Source organism: Maylandia zebra, linkage group LG23, assembly GCF_041146795.1.
Source record: "Maylandia zebra isolate NMK-2024a linkage group LG23, Mzebra_GT3a, whole genome shotgun sequence".
Classification (NCBI taxonomy): Eukaryota; Metazoa; Chordata; class Actinopteri; order Cichliformes; family Cichlidae; genus Maylandia; species Maylandia zebra.
The window spans coordinates 2152698-2169545 of NC_135188.1; the positions used below are offsets into that span (position 1 = coordinate 2152698).

Consider the following 16848-nt stretch of genomic DNA (forward strand, 5'->3'; position numbering starts at 1 on the left):
TCTGTCTTGTGATGTAATAAAAAGCGTCGCTGTGTCTCAAACTGCGCTTTCCTAAATATTGAGGAAGTGGTTCACGCGGACATTGAGCGCGCGCCACCGCGAGCGCTCACAAGGCTCTGAGATGTGAATAAAGACGAGGAGCGGCTGCGGACGGGCTGGAGACGATGAAGAAATTCAGCCGAAAATAAGTTTGACGGAGAGTGCCCGCTGAGGAGGCCTGGAGCCTGGTGGTTTCTCCTGCTGACAGGCTCTCCCCAAAGAGCCGCAGGTACTGAAACATTTATGCCGACGAGGACTCGGACGGACGGCGCTGTCTGGGCGTTCATCTTCTGGCTTTGACTTCGACAGAGGCGGATTTATCGAACAGCAGCTTTGAATTGTACTGCATCTGTTTGCGTTTTATTACAGGACAGACGGCGCTTTTTATCTTTCCTGGCTGTTCGGAGACCTTGTTTGCTCGGCCAGGTGTTCAAAGAATTATCCAGCCAGCCCTGCTGATGGCAAAGGTACGTACTGCAGATGTGTGCAGCTGTATTTCAGATTATAGGCTAACGCTAATGTGATTGATAAAGTATGTACTAAGTACTCATGTCTTAATCCAAATTTACACCCGAGTGTCGGCTTTATTTATACGGCACATTTAATTACACGTAAACCATAAAACCACAAACCGTGTAGTCAGGCAATAAACCAAACAAGTAGGATACAAGTCAACACAAACACACAGTTATGAACTGTAAGCCTGTCAGAATTTAAATCTTTTGAACCGTAAACACAGATGTAACTGACCTCGGATCAGCAGGCAGCTTGCACCAAATTACCGAAAGCGCCCTCAGCTGAGATCTGATTCTCGGGACAGTTAAAAGATCTCAACCTGCTCAGGTCTGACTGCGCAACTCAGAGATGCACTGGTGGCCAAACCCTTTGAGTGCGTTATGAACTAATAAAAGGGTTTTTTCCCCAATAAAGTGACTTCAGCACTATTTTGAATTCTATATGTGCGTGTAAGGATTCAGGACGAGCTGAAGTAGTCCTGATGATTCTGATACTGCTGCAGATAGAGTTCTGCGGTATTGCTCCACGGGCAATTTTCTCAGTGAGTTTCATATGAGATTTTTCTAATTTTTGATATATATTTTTAAAAAATGTAACATGCAGTTCCGTTACAAATAATGTTATGGACTTTATTGTGTTTCACAGAAATAGATGATAAATATCAGAGCTGGCACCAGCTCACCGCCGACTCTGTCACTAAATCTGCCATAACATCGAGTCAGTCTGATATCAATCTCCGTTTGAATGAGGTCAAGTTGGCAATCACACGCAATGCGTTCCTGGTAATACAGCCGTAAACTGTGACAGACTGTCAGAAATCACATATCTGTTACTGTCTACGTACACAGAAAAGTTTCTCAGCATCCTTCCTGTTCTGTAGGGATACAACCTGAATACAACCAGCTGGCACTCAGTCGCAGACTCATTCAAACTGACCGCAACATGTTGAGAATCTGTCTGCATTTATAATTTAAACAGCAGTTATTCAACAGTCTCCCAGAGAATGAGTCCAAGTCAGACTGCGACTGTTTGCAGAAAGGTTTCCTCCTGTCAGGCGACCTGTGCAGTTATCTTGCGATCAACTGGATGAATGTGACAAATTTAAGTACAATCAGCACACAGCCACAGATATCTATTTTTTTTTTAATTAATTAATCTGTCTAATTGTTTATGCAAGGTGTTGTCCTGTTTTTGCTTGTATGACTGAGCCATTAGTTTGCTTTGAGTTAGGACGTTGGCTTTGTCAAGCCAAATGTGTCCAGGAATCTTTTGGCTTTAATGTATTAAACAGCATTAATCGATGTAAAACCTTTGGAAATATCAGGAACTTGCATGAAGGAACAGAGAATCACATGTGTCCTTTTACATTAACAATACTGCCATTAAAGCACTTCAATAGTCATGATTTTAACCTTATTTGAACAAATGAACAAAGGCAGGATGGAAATACTGGCAGTGCAAAATGTCAGAGTTCATATTTATTCAGGGTGGGGACAGAAATGATACATCATAATGTGGCAATATTGTATCAATACAGGGACACTAAATGTTAATATTTTATTAGACAAAATTAAATATTCTGGGAATGCTACGAACAAGACTTCTCATCTCATCCTGAGATGACGTCAACCGAGAAAACTTAAATTTCTTAACTCATGTTTTCTCTACCTTACCATGCAGTGTTTCAAAAATGATGCTCATATGTCACAAACTCTTTGAGAACTTGATGCGTAGGCTATCATTCTCCCCCAAACGGAGGGAGTCTGTCATCGTTTCCATTTGTTTCTCTGTCTGTTTGTTCGCAGTCTGTCCACAGTTTTCAAGATATCGTTCTCAGATTTTGCAGATACCAGTAGCAGATAATAACATTTAATTCTGATGGAAATCAGGCAAAGGTCATTGGTCAATAAAAGGAAATCAGTTGATCATTTCATGGAGGTCCAATATTTGTCGCCGGTAGATATATTTACTAAAATTCTTGGCCAAAAGATCCGACCTCCAAAAAAAGGAAATTCTCATTTTGTTGGTGTATTTTTTACGCCGACCAGAATAAAGTCGACAACCAACCACCAAACCAAGACGGGCTGTGGGTGTCCAAAAGAGATATGTTCAAATGCTTTGGTTTTATGCTGGTTGTTCAGTGGTCTCACAAATCATCACTACGATACACGACAAGTAAAAACGTACAATAACACTTGTGAGTCCTAAAACAGCAAGTTTAGCAAAGCAAACTCAAAGTGTGACTCACAGTCATGGGTCAGTGCCCTTCTCATAATTTTCCTTTGCCTCCTTAGATGAGTTGGGCTGCCGGTACTCAGTGTGTAGCCAAGGGGGATCACAAAAAACCCAAACCTGGAGAACTGCTGTACCGCAAAGGAGACATCCTCACTATTGTTGACACAACCACGGTACCGTCACTCACCGTCATGTTTTACAGATGCTGCAGAGCTTTAGAGGATTTTTATTTGGAAGAAACTGAAACTGATAAAGCGAACGTTGCTCTTTTCTAGAAGAAGGGATGCTACAGAGCCAGACACAACACCACAGGAGAAGAAGGAATCATCAACGCCACCAATGTGCGTGAAAGAGAGGCTCTGCGAGTCGACCCCAGCCTCAGCCTCATGCCGTAAGTCACCTTGTTTTTCTCTCACATGAAGGTACTGAGGGCTCACGTGGGTGTGTTTCCCTCTTGTTTTCACAGCGATCACATGCAGTGTGATGCTCGTCTCTTTATTTAGTTTCCATTGTGGTCAGCCCTTAACTCGTGATCACACATCTTAGACATGCAAACAAACATGGTCTCTGGAGTATTCACCCCAAGTTCCTTTTTCAGAGATGTTAATACCTGAATGCTTGATAAATGTATGTAACCACTTCCTGCCTGTTGAGTGATTTAAAAAATGTCATATTTGGCATTACGTTCACGAGGAACGATTAGTTTATGCGACTCAGCGTGCGTTGTCTTTCCTCAGCTGGTTTCACGGAAAGATCTCCGGTCCAGAAGCTGTGTCTAAGCTACAGCCAGCCGAGGATGGCCTGTTCCTGGTGCGAGAGAGCATCCGTCATCCTGGCGACTACGTCCTGTGCGTGAGCATCTCCGGAGAGGTCATTCACTACAGGGTCATTTATCAGGACAACAAGCTGACCATCGATAAAACCCAGTATTTCTACAACCTCATCGATATGATAGAGGTAGGAGGAAATGAGCTCACTGGACACGTTTCTGTTACAGATTCTGTTTAACGTGGATACGACTCTATATGTGAAAGAGCTACATGTAGTTTATTAAGTCCACCTTCTGACAGATCCGCCTGCACTCTCTGCACCGTTTATCGATTTACAACATTCAAGATCATTTAATTATCATTATGCAATGCAAGGTTGCACAGCTGGAGGTGCAGATCCAGCCGCCCTAAAGTGCATGCAGAATTAAAATTGCCTTGGGGGTTCAGCTAGTAATGCTTATGAAATTATCTGGAAGGAGGACACAAGCTTAACCGTCCACTCATAATTCAATTCATGCGTATCCTCCTTCTCCCCAGGGGAAAGTCACCTGACTGGCTTTCTGTTCAGCTTTTTTTTTAAATAAAAAATTGGATGATTTCCTCACTCCAGCCTTTCCAAAATAAAGAGCCTGCACTTGAGGGAAACCGTAATGTGGCACTGCCAGTGTTCCTAGTTAGCACCAGCTAATTAGCTTTGACCATAAAATAAGGGCGATGGGAATGCTGGCAAGAAAGGAAGAGAAAGAGGAGTGCTATCAAAATCCCCTAAGATGAGAAGAACGTGTGCACCAAAATTCATTGCAGTATTATTGTCTCAGTCTCCGTTTAATAGACACTGCAGGCCTGCTGTATTCAAGCTGTTTGTCAGCCTGAAGCCTCATCAGTGTATCATCAGTGACAGCAGAGGAAAAATATATTTAGTTCTCGTGTCAAAATCAGGATGAGATAATCAAATTCAGCCCTTTTATGGTTTATCAGCATTGAGCCGGTCTTTGTGTGAGGGTGCAGTCAGAGTTTGGAGACTCCACAGAGATGGCAGCGCTCGTTCAGCAGCTTATCAGAGAGCTACAGATGGCTCCAGGCCTGAGTCAGACCAGCTGACTTACTCCTGCAGGAAAAGGAAGAACGGCCAAATATTTGAGCTGGATTGTTTGTCCGGTGCTCATAGAGCAGTATGTCACATAATCTATTATATTTGTATAATACATCGAGTTCAGTGCTGGATTTAATTCAGTATTGCTCTTTGTGGAGTGCAGTCTATTCATAGGACTACCCTTTATGTGTTTGCACTTAAACCTACAGCTGTGGCCACATTTAGGTTTCCTGAATTACTAAGATGAGTTATTTTTTCACAGCTCTCTGTTCAAGTTTAAGTGAGATTTTTCCATCTTAACCCCCCCCAAAAATGTACTTGATCTTAATGAGTCAGTAATTCACAGGTAAACCAAGCATGATCACATGGGGTGGAAAATAAGATAAAAAGCTGAAATTGTGTTGACTGAATCTTCCATCTTTGCAGTTCTATTCAAAGAACAAAGGCTCGATCGCTACGACTCTTCTGAAACCCAAACAGAAACAGGGAACCAAGTCAGCTGAGTTGGAGCTGTCTAAAAGTAAGTTTAACATCAGTATGTGCTTCCTAAGAAAAGAGGTGAGCTGCTGTGTGGGGATGAGTCATGTATGTGAAGTATTTATAGCAATGATAATGGAAACATGCGTGAGAGGTTATCTTCTTTACGTATGTGCTCATTTTAGATGGATGGCTGTTGGACATTGAGAAGCTCACTCTGGGAGAGAATATCGGCGAAGGGGAGTTTGGTGGTGAGTTTTCGGTTTTAATTTCCCTTTAAAAAGCATCAGGAACGGCAGATAGTTAAAGATGCAATAGGTTGGTTAAACGGCGAGTGTTTGATTCAACCTCCAGCTGTTTATGAAGGGGTGTACATGGGCCAGAGGGTGGCAGTGAAGACCATTAAATGTGATGTCACAGCTCAGGCGTTCCTGCAGGAGACCACAGTTATGACGTGAGTCCCAAGATTTCTGCAAATTCTGACAATATTGAAAACAACACGAGTGAAAAAGAATGAATGCATTGTGATCTTGTTTTAAATGTAATGCATCTGTAAGCCTGCATTTCCCGTTATGCTGCTAAATTCTTATTTTTAACGTGGACTCACTTCTTCCAGGAAGCTGCAGCATAAAAATCTGGTGCGGCTGTTGGGAGTCATCCTTCACAAAGGGCTTCACATTGTCACAGAGCTCATGACTAAGGTACAGCCAACATGTTTACAATTAGCAGTTTATCATTGGCCCCATATATGAAGGAAGACAACAACCACCGGTCGCAGTTTTAGTCAATAGATTACCAAGCAAGATTTATAAACAGCGATATTTGACACGTAGAGCTGGTTCCACCGTTTTGCAGCTGCGTTTGAGAAAGTGAATAAGAGAGATGGTATTGGTGGGGTCCGACCACTGAGAGCTTTAAAAACCAATGATAGAAAATCTTAAACTGAATTCTAATATGAACAGGAAACCAGTATCAGTGATACAATCTTGGTTCTAGCACCAGTTAAAAGTCTAGCTCCAGCATTTTGAACTAGAGAGTGAAAAACAGTGAATTACAAAAGTCAAGCGTAGATGAACCAAAGGCATGAATAACGTGTAAATAAATATTAGGCAACGATAAAGCTAAAGTCAGCATAACTGTGAAACATAGAGGAAGTAAAACTAGTATGTGAGTCACCGGTGGGGAGCTTCAGGTTGTTTTCTCACAGATCGTTTCATTGATTGTTACGCTGAAAGTTCATTTTCAGGCTGTGCTGGTGTAAAGAAACAGCTGGGCTAAGCAACTAAAGATAAATGTGGTGCAAAAAGCTTTTGTGCAGCAGGTGGTGAGGAAACATGAAAACATCATCGTTTGCAACGTTGGGTCTACTTTGACAGCCTCAGCCTTTCTCCCATATTTAATATGTATGTTTGAACATTACACACTTTGTTTGATTTGACTTTTTTGAGCGCTGCGTGTTTGTCTGTTGCAGGGAAACCTCGTTAACTTTCTCAGGACACGGGGGCGTTCGGTTGTAAACTCTGTTCAGCTGCTTCGCTTTTCTCTGTGAGTGCGAACATCAAAAATGGCCTTTCATTAGCAAAATCTATAGTGTGTGCATCAGTGCACAGATTGTTAATCAGTCTGCTGTACAGCGTGTGTGTTTAATAGTGTATTTTTAATATTTTTTTATATGTGTGTGTCTGTTGTTAGTGATGTGTGTGAGGGGATGGATTACCTGGAGTCAAAGAAGCTGGTTCACAGAGATCTGGCAGCTCGTAATGTCCTAATTTCTGATGACAATGTAGCCAAGGTGAGCGACTTCGGCCTAACCAAAGTGGATTCCAAGGTGTCAGATAAAGCCAAACTGCCGGTGAAATGGACGGCACCTGAAGCGCTAAAGAAAGAGGTCAGTTTAAGAAGGAATGCACTATGCTCGTCTTTTACATGTTTTTTGGATAAATTCTAAAATATTACTTATCAAATTAAAGAATCAATCAAATTAAAGACAGGAAGGACTAAACTGATTTAAAAAGTATGTCCTAATAGAAAGCTGCTTTACATTTTGCACATTTTTGTCCTCATCCGGCAGAAATTCAGCACAAAGTCAGATGTTTGGAGTTACGGCATTCTTCTGTGGGAGATCTTCTCATACGGTCGTCAGCCTTACCCCAAGATGGTAAGTAGCACCAGTGCAGTCTGCTATCAGTGTATATGTGTGTGTTTACAGTGGTGCTTTACACGCATGTTAGTTGTGGTCATTACTCAAAAAACAAAAGTGTTACACATTACTTGTTAATTTTCTTAAAAGCATTACTTTACTTTCACCGTACTCACCAATGAACACGATAAACCTGAGACTACAGTTTTACACACCAACACAAACCCCTGTCAGAATCAGGATGCACCAGTTTTACATGTAAACACAAAGCAAAGATGAAATCCAGCCCACAAAGACACTTTAAAGGTGATTCTACTTTAGAAACGTGAATATGTAGAAACAGCATGCCTTAGCGTTAGCATGCTGTCTGTGCAGATGCTAGCAAATAGTCAAAGCTGTGTTAGCAGCATAATGGGACTGGTTTGGTTACGGACAGTTTGTATTTCGTGCTCTTGTCTTTTTGTGCAGTAAAAGTGTAATGTCTATGTTGCTGTGTAGATCAGTCCACCAGTTCCTCCTCTGAGCGCACAATTTCAAATCAGCTGATTGTTGTGTTACTGTGTTACAAAAAAATTGAATTTGATTGCTCTAACTTTACAGCATGTAGAGAAAAACCTGCTCTCTGAACTTGTGCAGTACAGGAAGCTGCAAAGAGCAAACAGACAGATTGTGAAAGGGAGGAACCACACTGCTTAAACACAGCCTTGTTTATCACTCTAATCCCCGTCAGGTAATATTTGATCCCCGACCTCCAAGGTGATTTGCATCTTAGCAGTTTAGTGAGGAAGACGGGATCAGTAGGATCAGGCAGAATTAAACACAGAGTCCTCCATCTCTTTTCCATCGTACTTCAGGTGGTGTCTTTTTAAATGAACATGATTACCTACCAATTACAGCTTGTTTAACAAATACACGGGTTGATTATTTAAGTAAGTTTGTTTTAGCTTCAATTAAACACTACATCTAATTAGTTAACACTTGGCAAAGAGCACAAACTAACAACGAGAGTGTAATTGTGTCTGTGTGAACTCCACTATGCAGTACAGACAAAGCTCTGCTCACGTTATCTTGAAGACAGCCTCCACTGAGAGAATGACAAGTCTTCATTGCAGGTTGTAAATTGTTATATTTAAGGCTGGTTTACCCACGGGTGGGTTAGGGTCAGATTGATATCAGCAGTGGTCATGTTCATGGTGAACCTCACTATAATGTGTCTGACACTGAAGGAACCAGAACTTTGTTTGTTGTGATAACTGTATCTGTATTTATAGAGTAGAAATACATGAGCTCTGACACAAAGGCTACGTTTACCTACGTGCATTAAATGGTTGAAGACTTCAGTCTTTGCTAAATTAGTAAACACCATTTAGCATGCAGGGTGAGCAGCTTCCTTCACAGTTGATGTGAAGCACATTGGCACTGCTGGGAGGAGCATGTGTTTGACTTAAATATGACTATTGAGGTTACAGGTTTGGTGTTTTGGCTATGCTGTGTTATCTGAGCGGCTCTTTTCTAGCTCCTTCAGTTGAATTCGAGGATAAAAGCAAAGAAGAAAGCCTTGTTCATATATTTAGGGCTGTTCGATATAACCATATATATCGGATGACGATATAAAAACCTCTATCGTTTCATTTTATGCTATCGTTTGTTTCGTGGTGTCACAAAATAAACTGTTTACAGCAATATTTGTTCATGGTTCTGATGTCACTGTAGTGTTTATATTAATTTCTTAAAGTTCTCTCTTTCTCTTATATTTAATATAACCACACTACAGACGGACAAGCGCCTGTTTTTATGCGTTGTCGTTAGCAACAACTACAGTAACAGCATCGCGTGTCCGCTTGTTTATGTTCCACGTAAACCTTTCACAATAAAGCTCAAGATCCTGTTGAGACTTTTCAAAATAAACTGAATCACGTGAAAGATGCAGATTATTTACGGATGAGAATTAAAAAAGAGCCGCCAGCAGCACGCCGTGTAATAAATACTCACAAAGAAAACGGCGCCGTTACAACTTATGTCTAAAAATCTATCGTTTCAGCATCGGTTAAAACACTCGACTCCAGCTACACGACGCGCAGCTGGAAACACTTCACGCAAGTCGAGCTGCCCGAGATTCACAGAATTTACAGAAAATGTTCCATTGTTGTGATTTATATGGTTATCGGACGATAGATGTCTCATATCGGGATATGAGGTTTTGGTCATATCGCACAGCCCTACATATATTCCCTCTTTTTAGTCCAGTAGTTGTTGAAGTTGTTAACTATTGCCATACTGGCTCGGACATCTTCTGGCTTAACAAGCTCGATGTCAGGACATACTGATGAGAAGTACGTCATTGTTCCCCAACCGAGAACATCTCATTTTCCATGTATGTGTCTGTAACAAGACAGGGAATTGATGTAATACCAGCTGACCCAGTAAGAGCTGTTATAGCCAGTGCATATGGGAACTATGGATAAGCAGAAGACCCACATTTACACTGACTATGAAGTACTTGGTTGCCTCGCGCAGTAACATCTGGAGATCCAGAGGCTACGCCACAATGGGAATAATAATAATGAGTAATGAGTCGCCTCTGGTAGAAGATGCAGCTGAACTACAGGATGGAGATTGTGGCCAGACTCAAAGCATCCACACAACCAAGGGCACCACTGCCCCAGCTTACAGATGAACTCACAGATGCTTGCAGACATGAGCACAGCTCAACTCACTATCATCAACACCAGATTCAGTCAAACTAATATTTACCACTGCCACAGAAACCAGAACCACAATGCAGGAGGAAACATCCATGAGTACATCAGGAATCTGTCCCCAAGAGATCGGCTGCTCCAAGAGTACCTCGGGCAGCTGAAAAAAAGGCAGCGACAGAGAGAGGTAGCTCAAGAAATCTACCAGTGGCTAGAAAAAGCTGGCCTAATGGACAACACAGCTGGTGCCAGGACGGGCCCAAGACACCAGATCCACGGAGGCAGGAGTCTACCACAACTGACAGGACCCAAGTTACTGGCTGTGCAAAGGTGCTTTGGAGATATTGAACGTATAATAGTGGAATTTCAGATACAAGCTGGGACAGTGTACAGGAACGTCTGTGTCACATACGGATTAGAAGTCCCAAAGTCCTGATGAGGTGGTTGAGAACAACAGGGTTAAGGTATTGGGACCTAATGTTCCAGACAAACAAGCAGCTGCTGGTCAGCCAAGCAGACATAGTGGTTGTTGAGAATCCCAGTGAACAGAAACATTAGGTAGAAGGAGCACAAGCCCCATGGGCTGAGGAACATCTGAAGGGGAAAGCCGAGTGGTCAAAACCCGAAAACCTGCTCCACAGCGCTCATGGCTTCAAACTTGGTCAACAACAGGTCTTTCATTTACAGCAGACCTTCCCAAAGTGTGGGGCCCGCCCCCTAGGGGGGGCGCAGAGCTATTGCTGGGGGGGGGACAACAACGCTTGGACTCTGCTAGCACGGGCGCCCACAGAAACGCAAAGCAGGAGATGAAGCGTCGCTGAATATGTTTCCAAACCAACTTCATTCTAAGCCAAAGACGAGAAAATATGGTGAATAGGGCTGCCACAAACGATTATTTTGATAGTCGACTAGTCAGCGATTACTTTTGCGATTAGTCGACTAATCAGATCATGCATCCATTGAACATACAGCGTACAGCTTATTGCACCAGCAGCATCTGCTCTTATATAACTATCATTAGCTTACAGCTTTAAGTGTTTACGGTGCTAACTAAAAATAAAGACAAGATGATAGTTTATTAAATTTTAATGACATTTGCAGAGTGTTTCGGTGAAGTTTAATAAACTCCTTGCTATCTAAAATATAACAGGACACCGGAGTAAATTCTGGAGCATCTCACACTTCTGATAATCAGCTGTCTGCTTGACGTTTTTTCAGCTGTGTAAAAACTATAACTTTAATCTCAGCCAAACCGATTTACTCAGGAACAAATAAAACACTGAAAAAAGCCAAACAACATTTTGAAGTTATCTAAGTGACTCATATATCATGTTTAACCTGAGTAGTGAAAGACGGCGGTGGGTTTGAAAAAGATTTGCCGGGAGTCCGGTGTTCTCACGGCTCTAGTTAGCCTAGCCCCCGGCTAGCTATCGAGCTAGTGGGTAACAGACGCCTCCGAAAACGTCGGAGCGCTTTTGAAAATATGCGGTGTCTTGATAAACTGAGCAGATATTTGAGGTTTACACAGCTACATTCTCGCCTGAAAATATGTTAAATGTTTATTTTGTGACCCAGAAAGAATAATAAGAATAATATTAAAACTAACTAGCTGCCGCCATTGTTGGAAACTAAGCAGGGCCGCGCTATGAATTCTGGGACACAGTTTCTTCTTCTTCGGGGTTTAACGGCAGCTGGCATCCTTGGACATGCAGTGCTGCCATCTTCTGTTTCAGTCCGTTATTACACTCTTAAATCCTGCTACTGATTCCTGCGTCTTTTGTGATCTTACAAAGCTTCAAACGACACGTCGACTATTAAATCAGTCGTCGACGATTTTGATAGTCGACGTAATCGTGACTAGTCAACTAATCGTGGCAGCCCTAATGGTGAAGCAAATCTGCCCTTTGGCTTCACCTGCACAGGTGCCGAGGTAGGTCTCCCTGCAGGGTTGGTTTTCCCTGGGTTCTCCAAATCACAGACAAACAGGATCCCACATTCTTGATTTTTAGTTCACAAACACTTGTTGTAATGACTAACTACTCCTGACAGTTTGGAGATGTTTGCTCTTTATACAGTAAAGTTACAGCGGGATACAAATAACATCAGGCTGATCCTGCCACGATTTGTTCCCCCTGTCTAAATCACAGACAAACAGGATCCCACAGCTGTTTATGTTTTTAAACCCATTTTGCACAGAGAGACATTTTTTTAAAAAAAAATTATTGATAGCAATGTTGAACATTATTACACAGGAAAAAACAACTACATGTAAAATAATGACACCGTGACGCCTCTGCCTTTGTAAATAGAGGGACAGTAACTGAGTGTTTATATGTAAGCGTGTAAAACCTGAAGATAGAGACAAAATACTGTTAATCTGCTATTCTGCAATTCCTCTCATGTAAACAATGACGTGGCCACAGCGTGACCCGAATAAAGGCACGTACCTTTGACGTTGCCTGACGAACTCTGTGTTCCTTGTCCACACGTAAACGCAAAAAAAGGAGTTTTAAAAAAATCTGTTTTCGGTGATTCGAAACATCGTTTACGTGGACGACACAGCTGCGTTTTCAAAAATACCCGTGTAGGTGCGGACGCAGCGTAAAAGAGTTTGTAGTTTATTTTCCTACTACCTGCAGGTTACTTGTATTTGCTTAATTGTTCACTAAATGTTTGAGGTGTGAAATAAACCGCAATTGAGTAAATGTGGGTGTGTGTGGTTGGAGGATGTGTTTGTGTGTGTGTGCGCGCGCGAGGGGGGGGGGGCGCGAACATTTTTCTGTAAAACAAAGGGGGGCCAGCGAAAAAGTTTGGGAACCGCTGATTTACAGTGTTGACTTACGCACACTGTACATCCCACGGCACCTTTGCGGGTTCCTGACATGCAACGTAAATAGAAACTCAAGCTTCTTTCGGCTTTTGGCTTCTCCTTGGAGGAAGGGCAAGCATGTGGTTGTTTGTCCTCTCTGACCTGCACTATATCAAGATGTGGTTAATTGGCTGATGCACTTGAGGTGTGTCACTTACCTCAGCCGACCCTACTCCCTAAATCCTTCTGCCTCACCTCTTCCCTGACAGCCTGGCCAAAACCTGCACTCCACCCCCACAGTGGTTTTGTTGTTGCTTCACATCAACAGTGCAGGTGTCCGTCCCTCAGTGCTTTAAATACAACAGACAATGATTGCAGTTCTGCATAAAGTGCAGCTATCATTGTTTAAGTTTGGATTGTTTCTTAATACTCTGCAATTGATTTTAGTCACCATGAAAACCCGTTTAACACATTTAATGTATTAATCTTCTGAGGTAATCACTTCCTATGTCAAACATTTTCCCATTGCTCCTCTGCTTTAGTCTCTGCAGGAGGTGAAAGACAAAGTGGAACAAGGCTATCGCATGGAAGCTCCAGAAGACTGTCCTCCAAGTGTTTACTCCCTGATGAGGGTTTGCTGGGAGCAGGAACCTCGGAAAAGACCCGGATTTCACAAGCTGAGGGAGAAACTGGACCGAGAGATGGAAAAACTCAGCCCGGGCTCTGGGTCAAAGTCTCAAGATCAGACCGGATCTTGATCCTGAATTATTGCCCTGCAGTCTGGGATACAAATACAAGCTGTTGGACCGTTGAGTTTTAGAGCCACAAGAGTTTTACTGAGAGAAAAGACCATGAACTCTGATCATGAATGTATGTGATGCAAAATGGTTGGAGCCATGACTACACCAAACTTCACCTTTTGGGTCTCGATGGCCTACCTAACCTGATAAACTACGGAATAAACCGTGAAACGCTTGACTTTTGTCACGACAGCTGTTGAATGGATTGCAATAATATTTAGTGCAGATATTTATGTTCCTCTCAGGATGGATTGTTATAATTTTGGTAAACCCTTAAAGCAACACTATGTACATTTTGCAGAGCAGTAACAACAGAGTGGTGTTTACAGGATTCAGCCTGTCTGAGTTTCTGCTTCTTTTATAGCCGGTTGTCAGTTTTAGGGGTTTTGAAAGAATATGTGTACTCCGAGTCCAGATTAAGCAGCTTTCACTGTCCACAGAAAGAGGACAGGAGCTTTCAGGTCACATGTCTAAGAGGACACAAACAGAGAACAAAATATCTGCGCAGGGACGAGACTGTGACTCTGATGTACCTGTAAGGAGCTCATTTGGTTGCTCTTCATTATACAGGCACTGATTTATGGTGCAATTTCCCCAAATTTGTCATTTTTTCCTGAAATTAGGGTCAAATTTTCAGTATTTGAAATACACGAGCATTTACTTCCAGTAGAAAAAGAAAATAACAACTTTAAGATTTTTTTAATGGGTGCCTTTAGAGATATTTAAGAAATTCTACTTAGGGACCAAATAATATCTTGGACAAATGCTGTTATAGTCAATTATTGTTACGGGCTAAGCTAGCTTTCAAAAGCAGCTCTCTTATTTATAATCCTATAATCTTATAATATAATCTTATCCATCTTATCTTTTAAGATAACTCCTGAAACACCACTTAATTGGTCAGAGTAATTTTTTTCTTTCATTCTTGTTGATTTTTGTCTTTTAGGCCTTCGTGCATTACTCATCAGCCATTTCAGGTCAGAAGCATCTCTTCTAACTGGGAGTGCATGCCAAACCTGTAAACACAACTCAAGCATATTAAAGAGAAATCCCCAAAATAACGTGTGATTACAGAGTAACAACAGGAAACCTTCACAACACGAGGAACTCATTACATTTCTTTTCAAAGGGACTCAAGAATTTAAATCAGCAAACAGAAATTAGACCCTAAATTCAGAAAAATCATATTTTTAAATCTATGGAACAACTGCATGTGTTTCTTTCATGTTCTATTTATTAAAGTGCACATATGACCTGTTTTTCACCACGTGATTGTCAGCTGTGATTTTTTTTTTTTAGTTTAGAGATTTCTTGGTATTACTAAAAGCAAATCTTGGAGCAAAATGCAGCCTCTTTTTGGATTATTGTTGTGTCACACGACCAAATTTAAGATGTCATTTGATTTAAGTCTTGGTAAGCCTGGTACTGTCCCAAGAGACGAATCGCAAATTGAGGCTTGATCCTCCATCTCTTGTTATCCTTGTTATCCTCTGCGATTTGTTCAATCTGCTCTGTGTAACAGGATGAGCAGCAATTTTCTGCGAAAGGATTTATAAAAGAAGCAAATGTTGAAATGTGCTTCCTCTGCTGAGAATGATTTAAACATAATTGAAAGGTTTTTTCACGAGCATCACATGTTTTTCTGCTCGTGTGTGTTTAGGTGTGACTGAGCTTTCATCCAGGTGTCCATATGTCGCTGGGTGAGCTGATACGTTTTTCTCAGAGAACCTAAAGCTTTCTAAGGTGCACGTTCTAGTAACACTTAGCCAACAGCTAATCTGCTGAAGCAGAATTGATAGGGACTCAGCTGTTGGCTTCAGCTGTTCCAGGATAGGGAAAGTTAGGCGCACAATACCATGCAGTCCCACATTTTTGTTCCTAACTCTCTGACCTCACATGAGAGCTTGAAGCATTGACTTTCAGCTTTGCACAGGCTGCAGTCCTCCAATTAAAACGTAACCATCTCATATTGGGCAAATTAGCTGTAACGCCCTCATATTTCTGTTTGCAGAGCCTTTTTGTCTGTAGTCTAAATTTTGTTTGTATTTGTATTGTATTTGAATTTTCCAGCTTCATTAAGAATTTCTAAAACAAAACAAAAAAACAGTTTTTAAGCTATAGTGTTAAATATGGCTGTAACAACCGTCAAATTAAATGTCTTGACACATGACAAATCATCCAAATCACAAAAAAGCTGGATAAATGATGAAGTTTCTCCCACTGAATACGCTACGTCCAGATGAACGGAATCAACTTTTTCCTGAACCCTCAACATAAAGATTAAAGCTCCGGTGTCATCATTGCTTCCTTTCAGAATATAATTTGCTGGAATGTACATCAAAAACGAGACACGTGTATTAACAGTCGCGCTACAAACATTTCTGGGGGCATCAGATTTGTTGCGTATACATAATGTTTTGTCATGTGTGATGCGTTAACATCAAAGGGAGCTGAAGCCATATCTGCTTTCTAACATACACGTAGAGCTGGCTCAAAGTCATGCAAATGATAAATGAATGAATCATACAACACAAATAGTTACATTGTTATTAGTAATAGTTTAATGTCTTGCTGTTGTCCTGGAAACTGTGTGAACGTTAGTCCAGTGGTCTTATTGAATAATATTAATAATGATTATTGTTATTATTACTTTGCATCAACCAGAGACAACATTCACTGCTTTGGTTGCCGGTGTCCCTGCGGCTCCTAATACACTAATAACTTATATGGACGTTTGGTGAATCCACTGGTACTTTTCCATGTGGACTTTAATTCGCCGTGCATGTGTTAGTGAACAATCCCCGGTTTCTGCCCCACCCAACAATCTGTATAGGTTCAGCAGTGTGAAAAGGGATCATGGGGACTGACCTAAGAGGGTTTATCTTGGAGTGATTTAAGTGGATTGTGGTCAGTTCAGATGGTCTAAGGTCAGAATCGAAGCACCAACCAAGCTCCTTGAACCAATTGAGGTATTAGACATAAGATGCTCTTCATAGAAAAAGCTATCATCCTCGCAGCTACAAATTCCAGGAAAACCACTTTTCTCTGCAATTAACTATAACCCCATCCAACCGTGTGCCATCGGGCTCAGTGATATGCTTATAAAGTGAAAATATTTTGTTTGTGGTTCTGTGTGTTAGATCATTAACATTTAAACTGGGGGCGATCGTGGCTCAAGAGTTGGCAGTTCGTCTTGTAATCGGAAGGTTGCCGGTTCAAATTCAAATTTTATTTGTCACGTACACAGTCATACACAGTACGATATGCAGTGAA

General features: G+C 41.5%; 1 protein-coding gene across 3 annotated transcripts; it reads left to right on the forward strand.

The window, feature by feature from the left end:
* Window positions 1–50: 50 nt before the first annotated feature.
* matk (megakaryocyte-associated tyrosine kinase) lies at window positions 51–15875 on the forward strand. Of its 3 annotated transcripts, XM_004555110.3 has the most exons (13): window positions 51–268; window positions 409–506; window positions 2850–2963; window positions 3066–3181; window positions 3528–3747; window positions 5080–5173; window positions 5316–5381; window positions 5485–5584; window positions 5747–5831; window positions 6602–6675; window positions 6823–7018; window positions 7202–7288; window positions 13318–15875. In XM_004555110.3, exons 2-13 carry the CDS (start codon window positions 498–500, stop codon window positions 13531–13533), a joined length of 1377 nt encoding a protein of 458 aa, XP_004555167.1. In that variant the 5' UTR covers window positions 51–268; window positions 409–497; the 3' UTR covers window positions 13534–15875. The 3 variants fall into 3 exon arrangements, with proteins under 3 accessions (XP_004555167.1, XP_023010063.1, XP_076736791.1); XM_023154295.2 differs by lacking the exon at window positions 51–268 and having other exon boundaries at window positions 278–506; XM_076880676.1 differs by lacking the exons at window positions 51–268; window positions 409–506 and adding an exon at window positions 584–1096.
* The last annotated feature ends 973 nt before the right edge of the window (window positions 15876–16848 follow it).

Excerpts from the sequence above, each read along its gene's own strand:
- matk (XM_076880676.1), top strand. The coding sequence starts at position 1,037 with ATGATTCTGATACTGCTGCAGATAGAGTTCTGCGGTATTGCTCCACGG. Across the intron at positions 5,832-6,601 it reads TCACAGAGCTCATGACTAAG|GGAAACCTCGTTAACTTTCT; the intron begins GTACAGCCAACA and ends TGTCTGTTGCAG. Across the intron at positions 7,019-7,201 it reads CTGAAGCGCTAAAGAAAGAG|AAATTCAGCACAAAGTCAGA; the intron begins GTCAGTTTAAGA and ends CTCATCCGGCAG.